The 12,009-nt window shown below is 39.1% G+C and overlaps 2 protein-coding genes across 2 annotated transcripts; one reads left to right on the top strand and one right to left on the bottom strand.

Moving 5' to 3' along the window:
• Positions 1-265: 265 nt before the first annotated feature.
• On the bottom strand, positions 266-867 carry Thap5 (THAP domain containing 5; the record flags this gene model as incomplete). Its single annotated transcript, XM_028757487.1, is given in 5 exon segments — positions 266-392; positions 394-446; positions 448-638; positions 641-752; positions 754-867. Coding segments are annotated over 5 exon segments (597 nt in total), but the record flags the coding sequence as incomplete, so codon positions are not given.
• A 6,600-nt stretch (positions 868-7,467) lies between these two features.
• Positions 7,468-11,788, top strand: Dnajb9 (DnaJ heat shock protein family (Hsp40) member B9). The gene is made up of 3 exons (XM_028757476.1): positions 7,468-7,592; positions 9,221-9,447; positions 10,240-11,788. Exons 2-3 carry the CDS (start codon positions 9,231-9,233, stop codon positions 10,689-10,691), a joined length of 669 nt encoding a protein of 222 aa, XP_028613309.1. The 5' UTR covers positions 7,468-7,592; positions 9,221-9,230; the 3' UTR covers positions 10,692-11,788.
• Positions 11,789-12,009: the final 221 nt, after the last annotated feature.

The raw sequence follows: 12,009 nt of genomic DNA, 5'->3' as shown, positions 1-12,009 counted from the left end.
TTACTTCATTTTTTAAAAAATTTTTTATAAATATTACCATTTTAAGTATAATAGGGAAATTGTCAAGTAATAAAACTATTTCTTCAGCCAAACAACTCTTCTAGTTTCCCCTTTAACAACAAGCACTGTAAGAACAGTACGCTGTTTGTAACATCAGAGCACTTTAATAGCTTCAAAGAACTTTATCTACAGGACAAAGTTCACTTCACATGACTTGATTCATCTGTAAAAAGCTGACACAAAAGTCACAGCTTTAAAAACTTCTTTATATGATAGTGACTCCATACATTGTGAAATAGTTTTCTATTATCTTGACATTTTCTTCAGATAGCCAGTTCTCCTGTTGTAGTTGGTTTATAAGAGTCAAAGAGTCAAACTTTCATCTTCCTATTTTTGCTCTTATGCTCAAGAACATTAATCTTTGAGTAAAGGTTAGATTTTTTTTTTTTGCCAAAGATATCCTTTATTTGTGTCTTGCCTGCAGCATGAATGTTCAATTCGTAAAATTTCAGCACTTTGGTGTATATCCTTATATAAGGACTCTTCAATGTCTGTGTCTTTCATTTCTACAACTTTCTTGGGAGCTGGTAGAAAAGAATGTTAATTAACAGGTTTAGAATTTTCTGTGGGTATAAAATAGTTATAAAGAATTTGTTATTTATGTTTAATTCTTTAACTGTGCTTAAGAGGGATGAATTTTCCTGACCTCACACAGCTTCTATGGAATTATTTGTAAGGTTTGGATTAACAAGAATGATTGGTAATGATGTCTTCTGAATTTGAAGTTGTCAAAGCACTAGTTGTAGAACTTAGATTTTTAAAAGATGCACAAAATCCAACTACATCTAAATCTTGATTCATTGATGTTTTTTAAGGTATCTTGTTTAAGAGTTAATATTTTAGTGTGTAGACTTTCTACTCTTGGAGCTGGTGGCTTTATCAGGCTGATGAACCAAGATATTCTGCATGTTCAGGGAGAACTTCTATGTCACCTATATTTTCCTTTGCTTCATTTGATATAAATGATTTTTTTTTTTTTTGGTTTCTTGAGACAGGGTTTCTCTGTGCAGCCCTAGCTGTCCTGGAACTCACTCTGTAGACCAGGCTGGCCTCGAACTCAGAAATCCACCTGCCTCTGCCTCCCAAGTGCTGGGATTAAAGGCATGTACCACCACTGCTCAGAGATATAAATGATTCTTAAGACTTAGCTTTAAGGCATACTTCTTTCTCATCTTTCAGTTTTCTCTTCTGAGACTTTTTTCCTAGCAGTATCTTCTCCCTAGAAAATATTTTAAATTCTGAAAAATATATAGACTCTCATCAGTTAGAACTATGTAGCTCTAACTTTGAGTAGTATACTGGCTAAACAAACTTATTTAAACTTAATATATCTTAATATATCTTTAATTAATAATATATCTTTAATTAATTTTTAAGTTTTCATTCAAATCTATTTTATACAGGACAATTCAAATTGTTTGCTGTCTTCAATTTTAGGCAATATTGAACATTAGGCTCTTATATTAACATTTTAGTCAATTTTAATTTTTTTTTCAGACAAGATCAATGTGTAGGCCAGGCTGGCTTCAATTTCATGATCTCCTGATTAATTGTGAGTGCTGGGATTACAGACAGGTATGTCCCGTCCTGCCCAGCTTGTGTTACTATTTAAATGAGAAATCAATTGAAACAAATTCTTTATATGAAAGTAAATACTCCATCCTCTTTATTACTGAAATCGACCTCAGCTCTACTTGCGTACAATTTAGTGGGCTGTTTCTAGATGTTGATACCACTGCTTAAGAACGGTAACAGTCAAGTTCTGAAAGAGAAACTCTGACGCAAAGGAACTGACTATGTTTATGTGCTGAGCCTCCCTTAGGCGTGGTGACACATCCTGAAATCTCAGCACTTGGTTGGCTAAGGCAGGAGACTTGGCTTTTTGTTCCTGTATTGACAACTGGAATTTGACTCTGATAATAGAAATGTGTTTTATAGGCAAAAGTGTATCAATGGCAGTGGCAGAATTTGACAGAAAAATGTTCCTACTAGTTTAAAATGTAAGTACATTAAGCAATAGTTGACAATAATTTATATTTCATTAAGGGACTTCCCGAAAACATAGACCATGTAATATACTATATAAGTTCATGTTCCTTTATGTATTTACAATATAAATCATCTTACACAAAACATAACTGTTATAATCGCCCTTCAATCTCAACTAATTTAGTTTATACTCAGTAAAATTAGCAATTTTCTCCCCTCAGGTTTTACTAAGTTTGTAAAATCCTAGCAGAGCCTGAGTAACTTTTAACACTGACAACTCCATGTAGAAAAATCTATGTAAAAATGGGTAGTTATTTTAGAACACTAGCCAGTTCTATTAACTCCCTGCCAGCCCTCCTCCCAGTTTCCAGCTGGGCTCCCTCAAGCATTTCCTTCTCAGTTCCCCAACAGTGTACTTAAATAGTCCCTCCATCCAGTTTTCCCAATGCTAGCAGCTCTTCACTATAACAACTGTTCTAGTCTAGTTGCTCAGCTCAGCCTCTCCTGGCTCAACTGTCTCATAACAACATCTCCACCAACTGCCTTCTCTTCTCGCTCTGCTATCCCCGTCGCCCCCCCCCTCCTTCCCCAGGCTCAGATGGCTTTTTTTTTTCTTTTTAAAAGATTTACTTATTTTGTGTATGTGAGTACACTGTCGCTGTTTTCAGATACACCAGAAGAGGACATCAGATCTCATTATAGATGGTTGTGAGCCACCATGCGGTTGCTGAGAATTGAATGAACTCAGGATCTCTGGAAGAGCAGACAGTGCTCTTAACCACTGACCCATCTCTCCAGCTCCTCAGGTGGCTTTTTAAATATCCTACTCTGTTCCCAGAAATCTGAGAGGCAACCAACATTGAAAGTCATACCATCAAGCAGTTCTAACAGGTAAGAATTCTTATAAAGGGCCAGTTGACTAGCAACTGGGGAATCCTTTAAATAAATGGCCAGGTGTACAAGATAATTCACACTTCTGGGAGTTCTCACCAAAAAAAATAACGTTTTTGAAAAATCATTCAACTTTACACATAAATAAATTGGGTTTGAAGTATGACAGGCATAACATTTAAGGCATTTTAAGGCTTTTGTTACGTATCTAAAATGAGAATATAACTTTTACAATACTTTCTGTAAATTCATGTGGACAATGCAGCATGCAAATTATTTCCTGTACCTACATGCAAAGATATGTATAAAATCGTTAAAAGTATCCTTTGTGAGTATCTTTTATTGGTAACTGGATTGCACTATATCTCTGACCTACTCAGCCATGTATACTGACTGGTTGTATGTCAACTTGATATGTTAGTCATTAGAGAAGGAGCCTCAGTTGACAAAATGCCTTCATGAGACCCAACTGTATGGCCTTTTCTTAATTAGTGATCTATGGGAGGTGGGCAGTCCATGGTGGGTGGTGCTATCTCTGGGCTGGTGGTTCTGGATTCTGTAAGAAAGTGTGCTGAGCAAGCCTGGAGGAGCAAGTCAGCGACAAACACCCTCCATGGCCTCTGCCTCAGCTCCTGCCTCCAAGTTCCTTATCTACTTGGGTTTCTGTCATGACTTTTTTCAGTGATGAACGGGAATGTTAAAAGTGCAAACAGAATAAACCCATTCTTCCTAACTTACTTTTTGGTTATGATGTTTTGTGGCAGCAATAGAAACCCTAACTAAGACAAGGTGGTACTAGTATAGCCAGGTATTGCAGTGACAGACCAGACTATATTTTTGGGAGGATTGTGGAAAGACTTTGGGACTTTGACCTAGAAAAGCCATTGAGTACTGAGACCTCAGTGAGATGTTCTGTATCTCAGACGATAAGAATGCTGAGAGCACTACAGAAGATGGAGGCTTGGCTTGTGAAATTTCAGAGGGAAGATTAAAGTCTCTATCAGGGCTATTTTCTATTTTGACAAGATTCTGTAGTTCTGGTTAGTTGAGGTCTGAAGAATCAAATGTGATTAACAAGATACTAGAACTACTGAAGTCAAACCTTTAAGTTACTGGCACAAGTGATGAAAATTAGAAAAGAAAGAAATTAGAAAAGAAATTAGAAAAGCATTAAGAAGAGACCAGCATCTCTGAAGTGAAATCTTCTGGGGAGTGTTTTCTGAGAGCACAGATAAGCTGTGTTTCAGAGGTAGACAAGGTTGTACCTCATACTATTAGCTGGACTTGGTAATATGTAAGAGTCACCCAGGTGGTACTGGTTTTGAAGACATGAGGGGGTCATGGAGAGGAACTGGGGCTTGGCACAGGGGAGGCCATTGGTGAAGGTACAGCTTCAGTGGCCCAAGACTGAGGTCATGAAAAGAAGTTGAGGCTTGGTACCATGAAGAGAGCCTATGAGATGTTATTGGTGAAAGTGCAACCCAGTTGCCGCGGAAGGCTCCAGCATTTTGTTGGAGATGGGTAACCCACCAAGAACAATAGCAGCAGAATAGTAGAATCAGCTAGAGCCTCGAAGGAAGACAAGCTGTGTGCTATAGAGGGCAGAGCTGGAGAAGTTATCCAAGCTCTTTGGAGAAGTCCAGAAGATCATGAGTGGATCCTAGACATTTGACAGTTGTAGTTTGATTTTGGTTTGATTTGATTGTGACTGTGCCCTGATTTTTCTGTCTTGAAGTAACTTATTTTACTGGAGCCCACAGTTATGAAATTTTGAATGTTAAAGGACTTTGGATTTTAATATGAGATTTTGGGGATGAATGAGAAAAACATGGATTATGGCTTAATAGTGATGTCTTTGTATGTCACCCTAACACAAGTTAGAATTAGCCATCAGAGAGGAAGGAATCTGAATTGAGAATGCCTATATAAGATACAGCTCTAAGGCATTTTTAAAATTAGTGATCAATGTGGGAGGCGCCCAGCCCACTGTGGGTGGTGCCATCCCTGGGCTGGTGGTCCTGGATTCTATAAGAAAGAAGGCTGAGCAAGCTAGGGAGAACAAACCAGTAAGCAGCACCCTCCGTTACCTCCTATCTCCAAGTTCCTGCCCTCCTTGAGTTCTTGTCCTGATGTCCTCTAATTATGAACAGGGATGTAGAAGTATAAGCAGAATAAACTCTTTCCTCTCAACTTACTTGTTGGTTATGGTGTAGTGTTGTAGCCATAGAAACCTAAGACACTATGCTCTTTAAGAAATCTAGACTGTTTCCTTGAATAATTTCTTACATTGGCTTAATTTTTTAAAAATATATTTTTGTTTCACTATTGTCTTATTTAGGGTTTTACTGCTGTGAACAGACATCATGACCAATGCAAGTCTGATAAAGGACAACATTTAATTAAGGCTGGCTTAAAGATTCAGGGATTCAGTTCATTATTATTAAGATGTGAGCATGGCAGTATCCATCCAGGCATGGTGCAAGAGGAGCTGAGAGTTCTACCTCTTCATCTGAAGGCTGCTAGTGGGAGACTTACTTCCAGGCGGCTAGGGTGAGGGTCTTAATCCCACACCCACAGTGACACACCTATCCCAACAAGGCCATGCCTCCTAATAGTGCCACTTCCTGGGCCAAGCATATACAAACCATCATAACTATCTTACGTAATTTCTCTGAATTTATAAGATAGCCACACTATTAAATTTTCCTTTTCTTTTTGCTGAAATGGTCTCTCCTATGATGCCCAATGTGGCCTTGAGCTCTCGGATGTCTTGCATCAGCATCTAGAATTTTGAGATTATAAATGTGCACCACCATGCCCTGTCCATAGTATGAGCTGAACACTCAATCCATACAAATGAAGTATTAGAGTCTTACCAATTGACTATAGAACAAAGTTAATTCTGAAATTATGTCCTCCATACTGACAAAAGAAATCTGGATGACCTTTTACTCCAACTCTCAGAGCTAGAGCCATCAGTATTAGGACACTGGCCTTTCAACTACCCACAAGTTAAAATTTTCTTTCTCCTCCTAGCTATGACTGCATTTTGTGGAAGGGATTCAAGGAAACCAATCATGGAAATACCATGCCATGGGGATTACTTGGGTTTATAATTTTTCACCATTATTTGACTGAGCCATTATTGAATAACAGCATTGGGACTAAAGTAAAACTGTATTTGCAAACTGTATTTGCAAAATAAAGTTTGATGTAACAGAAAAGTCAGGTTAGCCCTAGAATTGTTTTTTTGTTACAAGAAGAAATGGAATGTTTTAAATACATTGATTTTCGTGTAAGTATATACTTCCTCTTAAGTACTTCATCTGTTTACCTGTACAGGAGAGAAATCACTTACAATGCAAGGGAACCAGGGTTTGAACTCAGCAAATCTGTCTTTGGAATCTGACAAACTTGCCTTGGCTTCTGAATAAAACTAAGCACTTACATATTGTTTCTGAAATATGTCGTGCTGTCATTCAGATAATATCTAGCATACTCTCTTCCATAACTGAAGGCATGATGGGACAAGTTATAATTCCAGGCTGGCAGTTTTCAAGGTTGCTTATACTTTTGGCCTCAGTTTTTGCAGGAGAAACAGGGTTGCAGGCTTGAGAGTTGGCTCAGTGGTTAAGAGAACTGGCTGCTCTTCCTAGAGGTCCTGAGTTCAATTCCCAGCAACCACATGGTGGCTCACAACCATCTATATGGGGATCTGGAGGCCTCATCTGGCAGGGCAGTGTCCACGAAGATAGAGCACTCACATAAAAGAAATTAATATTAAAGAACAAGAAACAGGGTTGCATTCTACCGATGTGACCAATCTCACAGGAACCTCGCCTTCTCACTTAGCTGCTCAGATGTACTTTAAACCTACCTACTGTTGAAATGAGGTCAACTGAGGCAGGGGAAGGGTCGGAAAAGCCCGAGCACCGTGGAACTTGGCTGTGTTAAACCAAAACAGAGCGGTCTCGCCTACAAAGCAGCGTCAAATACAGTGGGCTCACGCCTTTTGGGGAACTGGGGATTAAGGGACTAACAAGACAGAGCCAGGCCTGGGCTCCAAAGGCCACTCACTGACACACCGTCTAAGGGTGAGACTGAGTTGTCAGGTCACCTGGCCACTTATGAATAAAAGCTCATCTTCCGGTCTTTATTACGACCCCGCGAGCGATGGCCCCGCAACAGAGAAGCTTTACGCCGACTGAAACGGCCCGCGAGGGGCGCCGGAGAGCACGGTTCTCTAAGGCGGAGGCCCCATGGCACAGCGCACCATCTACAGCGCCTGCGCGGCGATGCGCCCCTGGGAAGGATGAGGAAATCGTCGACTCACTTCCGTTTCCTCACACCTTGGCACCGCCCCCTGGAGGGTGGCAACGGAAGTGACGTAGGAACCAAACGGCAACAACAGTTTTCCACGTGCGCGTAGGGCGCCAAAGTCAGGTGGGCCGGCGGGAGCCAATGGGGAAACGTTTCGTGTAGGTCTTGTCTAGAGGCGGTCGCGCAAGCAACAGGCTCCCGCCAGTAGTGAGCGGGCCGAGCAGGATCGAGGTTGGTCGGCTGTCGGAGGCGAGGTCGGAGCGTGTGCGGCCGCGGTGAGGGAGCCGGAGCCGGGCCGCTGCGGTGTGGGGAAGCTGCATCGGAGCGCACGGGTGAGGACCGGGGAGGGTGGCGCGGAGTCGGGTCCCGCTTTGTGTGCGGGCTCGGCCTTGGTGTCCTGCGGTCGCTCAGCCGCTTTGGGAAGCGAAGCGACTGTACCCCGAGATGGCTGCGTCATAGCTCGTGCTTGCGGTGGGGTTGGGGGGTCAGCTTCCCCCAGGCCAGGCCGGTACGTTGCAGAGCTCGCCGGCGGGGCCGGAGCAGGGAGCTGCCGCTCGGAGTGGAGTGGGCCGGGGACGGCGGACCGGCCCTTCAGCGGGGTCGGGGAGAGCGCTCCCATTGTTTGAACAGAGTGGGTTTGATGGGGAAGCTAGGCCACTAAAACATCTCCGGTGTCAGCCTGAAGCGGCGGAATCTCGTTTATTCTTCACCGAGCCGCCTTGCTGTCAGTTGTCGACTAGCCCTTTGACTAGTGAACAACCGTAGTCTCTGGCGTCCACGGACATGCTCCGCTTACATTATTTTTTTTTTTAAAATTATGTACCTATTTTTTAGTCAGATTAGATCTGGCTGCCCTGGAGCTCACTATGTAGACCAGGTTGGTCTTGAACTCAAAGTGATCCACCTGCCCCTGCCTCCTGAGTGCTGTTATTAAAGGCGTGGGGCACTACGCCAGATTTCTGCTTGAGTTCTTTAGACCGAGAGGTTGTACTTGGTACGCGTGACCATGACTAATTCTCAGGAAAAAAAGTAATCTACCTGCTAATTATGCTTAGAATAGGCCACAGGAGAGGTTGGCTGGCAGTTTCCACAAACCTTAGTACCTTTTTCATCAGCCTTGTTATGTCATCATAGGTCATTAAGGACTTCTGTGGTACAGCATTCAAAAAAGCAAAGAGATACACTTTATCTGGAATCATTATGTGTTATCAATAATTCTCAGGTAAAACTTTGTTTTAAAGAGAAACATTTTACTCGCTGAGAAATCTGGGAAGCCCAATAATAACCTAACTTGTCCAGAATATAAACTCTTTTCTTCCTCTCGTAGCCCAGCTTTCATAGAAGTATTAAATTTTATTGTGAGCCTTAAGCAAAAGTTATTTCTGAAGTATTTGGGAAGTTGAATTGATGAAAACAAACTATTTTAACCCCTTTAAGAGCAAATAGATTTTACAAATTTGAGAAAAATCTTTCCTTCTCCACCTTTGCCTTTCTTGGTGAGGTTCTAGCCAAGCACAACAAAGACAGATTTTTTTTTCAATAATTGGTTCATATTCTGGAACTAAATGTGGTAATGAAGACAGCACTGAAAGCTGGGGTAGGAAGATCAGGAGCCACCTTGTAATCCTCAGGAAGACGCTGTCTTGAAAGAATAATCTGAACAGGTAATAATACCATTAGTATCATAGCCAAGCAAAGGTTCATCATCAACATAAATAGTAGAAATCCTATGCCTTTCTAAGAAAGTATCAATTTTATCTTTTTACCAGATAAGCAAAGGTCTTGCTAATAGACTCTTAATATCAGAAATACTGACAGTACAAGAGCATGACTATATGATACTATGTGTATAACAGCTTGATGCTACTTTCTCTTACACCAAAGGTTTATTGAGTTTGATTTTTTTAAGTCTTAAGATTTGTTCCTTGGATTTAAAAAACACTGTGTTTTTCTTTCTTAGGTTATTAGAAATGGCTACTCCACAGTCAGTTTTCGTCTTTGCAATCTGCATTTTAATGATAACAGAATTAATCCTGGCCTCAAAAAGCTACTATGATATCTTAGGTGTGCCAAAGTCTGCCTCAGAGCGACAAATCAAAAAGGCCTTTCACAAGTTAGCCATGAAGTACCATCCTGACAAAAATAAAAGCCCTGATGCTGAAGCAAAATTCAGAGAGATTGCAGAAGGTAAGTAAATGATTCTTCTGAGGTCTTATGGGTATTTATAGTAAGGGGAATGGTAACTGATAATTTTGTGGGTCTTAAAGATACTATGGGGATGGCAGAGGTGTATGCAGGATTTTGTAGTTTGTTGGAATAAATACCTGGTTTCTGAATAAGTAAATTAATTGTGGTAAGTCATTTTATTGTTTTCAGTTTTAAAAATGTTGGTAGTGTACCATTTATATTTTTTTGCTATTTTTCAGACCACTGTGTATAAAAAGGAGTATTAGGAAACCCAACTTATCACTTATGACTTAAGAAACTTAATTTACTAAGTATTGACTTAGTTTAAAAAAAGTAGCATAAGTTTCTTCATTTCATCTACATTTCAAACCACTGTGTAGTTAAAAATCTATAAAGAACACTTTGTCATAATACTAGTTCTAAAACAAACCATACATCATGGACATTAAGTAGTTAATGGTGAGTGGGCTTATGTAGGGAGTCAGAATTAAACATTTACTTCAACTAAGTAAGAAAGTAAAAAAATCTGATTTTCTTTTTTTTTTTTTTTCAAAAAAATCTGATTTTCTATTAGCTGAATACATTTGATAATTTGTTTCTTAGATATAATAGTTAATACTTGTTTTATTAGCCTACTTTGTTATCCAACTTATATTTAACTTTATTACTATTTGTCATAGTTTGTGATATGAAATATATAAGTTGAAGTCATGTATTTGAAGTTTGCATAGACACAATTTGGAATATTTCATCTTCAGTTCCTAAAAGGTTTTTTTTTTTAATCTGTTTCAGCATATGAAACACTCTCAGATGCCAATAGACGGAAAGAGTATGATACAGTTGGACACAGTGCTTTTACTAATGGCAAAGGACAGAGAGGAAATGGAAGTCCTTTTGAACAGTCATTTAACTTCAATTTTGATGACTTATTTAAAGACTTTAATTTTTTTGGTCAGAACCAAAATACTCGGTCTAAGAAGCATTTTGAAAATCACTTCCAGACACGCCAGGATGGTTCCAGTAGACAAAGGCATCACTTCCAGGAGTTTTCTTTTGGAGGTGGATTGTTTGATGATATGTTTGAAGACATGGAGAAAATGTTTTCTTTTAGTGGTTTTGATACCACCAATCGACACACAGTACAGACTGAAAATAGATTTCATGGATCTAGCAAGCACTGCAGGACTGTCACTCAACGAAGAGGAAATATGGTTACTACATACACTGATTGTTCAGGACAATAGTTGAATCTTTTCCTGTTTCCACCAAGCCCACCTAGTTTATTCTTCCTCACTGTGTCTGATGAAAAAAACAGTTTTCTGTGAACTATTTTGGTAAATGCATGATTTCACTTATGTTAAGCAGTTTGTTAATAGGTATTCCATATATTGAAGTTCTTTTTTAACAAATTAAAACACATTCAGCTAGTAGACAACTCTAATTAATTTTCCTGATTAGGAAAAGTTCTTTTGAAAGATCGTTTGCAATTTTTTTTCCCTTTTACCTGTCCTTTGGCTCATTAATTTGCCTCTACCCCCTAAAAAAATCCCAAACAAAATTCAGCCCAAAAGATACTAAACCATTAAATTTTAAAAGTTACCATAGATTTACATTGTGTGAACTTAAATAATATTTGCAGTGAAACCTCTGCAAATTTAAAACTGCACGCCCTGTCGCCCCTGGGACTTGGGTTACTAAATGTCTATGAAGCTGTAATTGAGTCATTTAGTGAAGAAGACCATTGTTTTGGCAATTTGCCACTGAAAGCTTTAGAAAGGGATCGTTTGATGTTTATCACAGAAAGATGCCTCTTCTACAGTAGAATTGGCGTAATGGGAGTGTTGCACATAGTTAAGCTGAAAAAAGTTTAAAACTAACAAAATATTGCCAAGAAATTGTGTTTTAGTACTGGGCTAATGATTTTGTATGTTCAAAATCATAGCTTTGTAAACATCTTTTTGAATATTTTTCTGTTTGTTGACTTTCTAGGTCTTCATATGAATTTGTTTTTTGTTTTTGGTGTGTGTGTGTGTGTGTGTGTGTGTGTGTGTTTGTGTTTGTGTGTAGTTACTCTTTTGCACTTATCTTTATCTAGAGATTGACTAATACCTCATTCTTTTTGTAAAAGCAGCCAGTAATTTCTGTGCAACCTTACTATGTGCAATATTTTTAAATTTTAAGAAATGTGTGCTTCTTTTGTTGTTAGAGTTATTTCTTAGTTCTGCACTTTTCCATGTTATACTCCATATGAGTATTAATCCTATGGATGCATATGAAAACTAGTAATGTCTCATACAATATTGTGTGTGAGTGAGAGAAACTATAAATATTTACAACCTGATCTTCAGTGTTGTCATTTTATTATGCAGTTTTGGGATGTATAGTATATATAAAATGAAGCATATTCTGATCATAGGCCATGAAGTTTTGTCTAACCTGAAACTCCCCCAAATGATCTTATTTTATTGTCATTTGGTAGCTTCTATTTGTTACCATCTCATATTTCAGTAGCTTGATGGTTTTATTTTCTATAATTTTTGTGTATTTGTTTTTTGAGAGCAA

This window comes from Grammomys surdaster, unplaced genomic scaffold, assembly GCF_004785775.1.
Source record: "Grammomys surdaster isolate TR1022 unplaced genomic scaffold, NIH_TR_1.0 126163, whole genome shotgun sequence".
NCBI lineage: Eukaryota > Metazoa > Chordata > Mammalia > Rodentia > Muridae > Grammomys > Grammomys surdaster.
The sequence above is the reverse complement of the archived record's forward strand: the minus strand, read 5'-3'. Positions and strand labels throughout refer to the sequence as shown.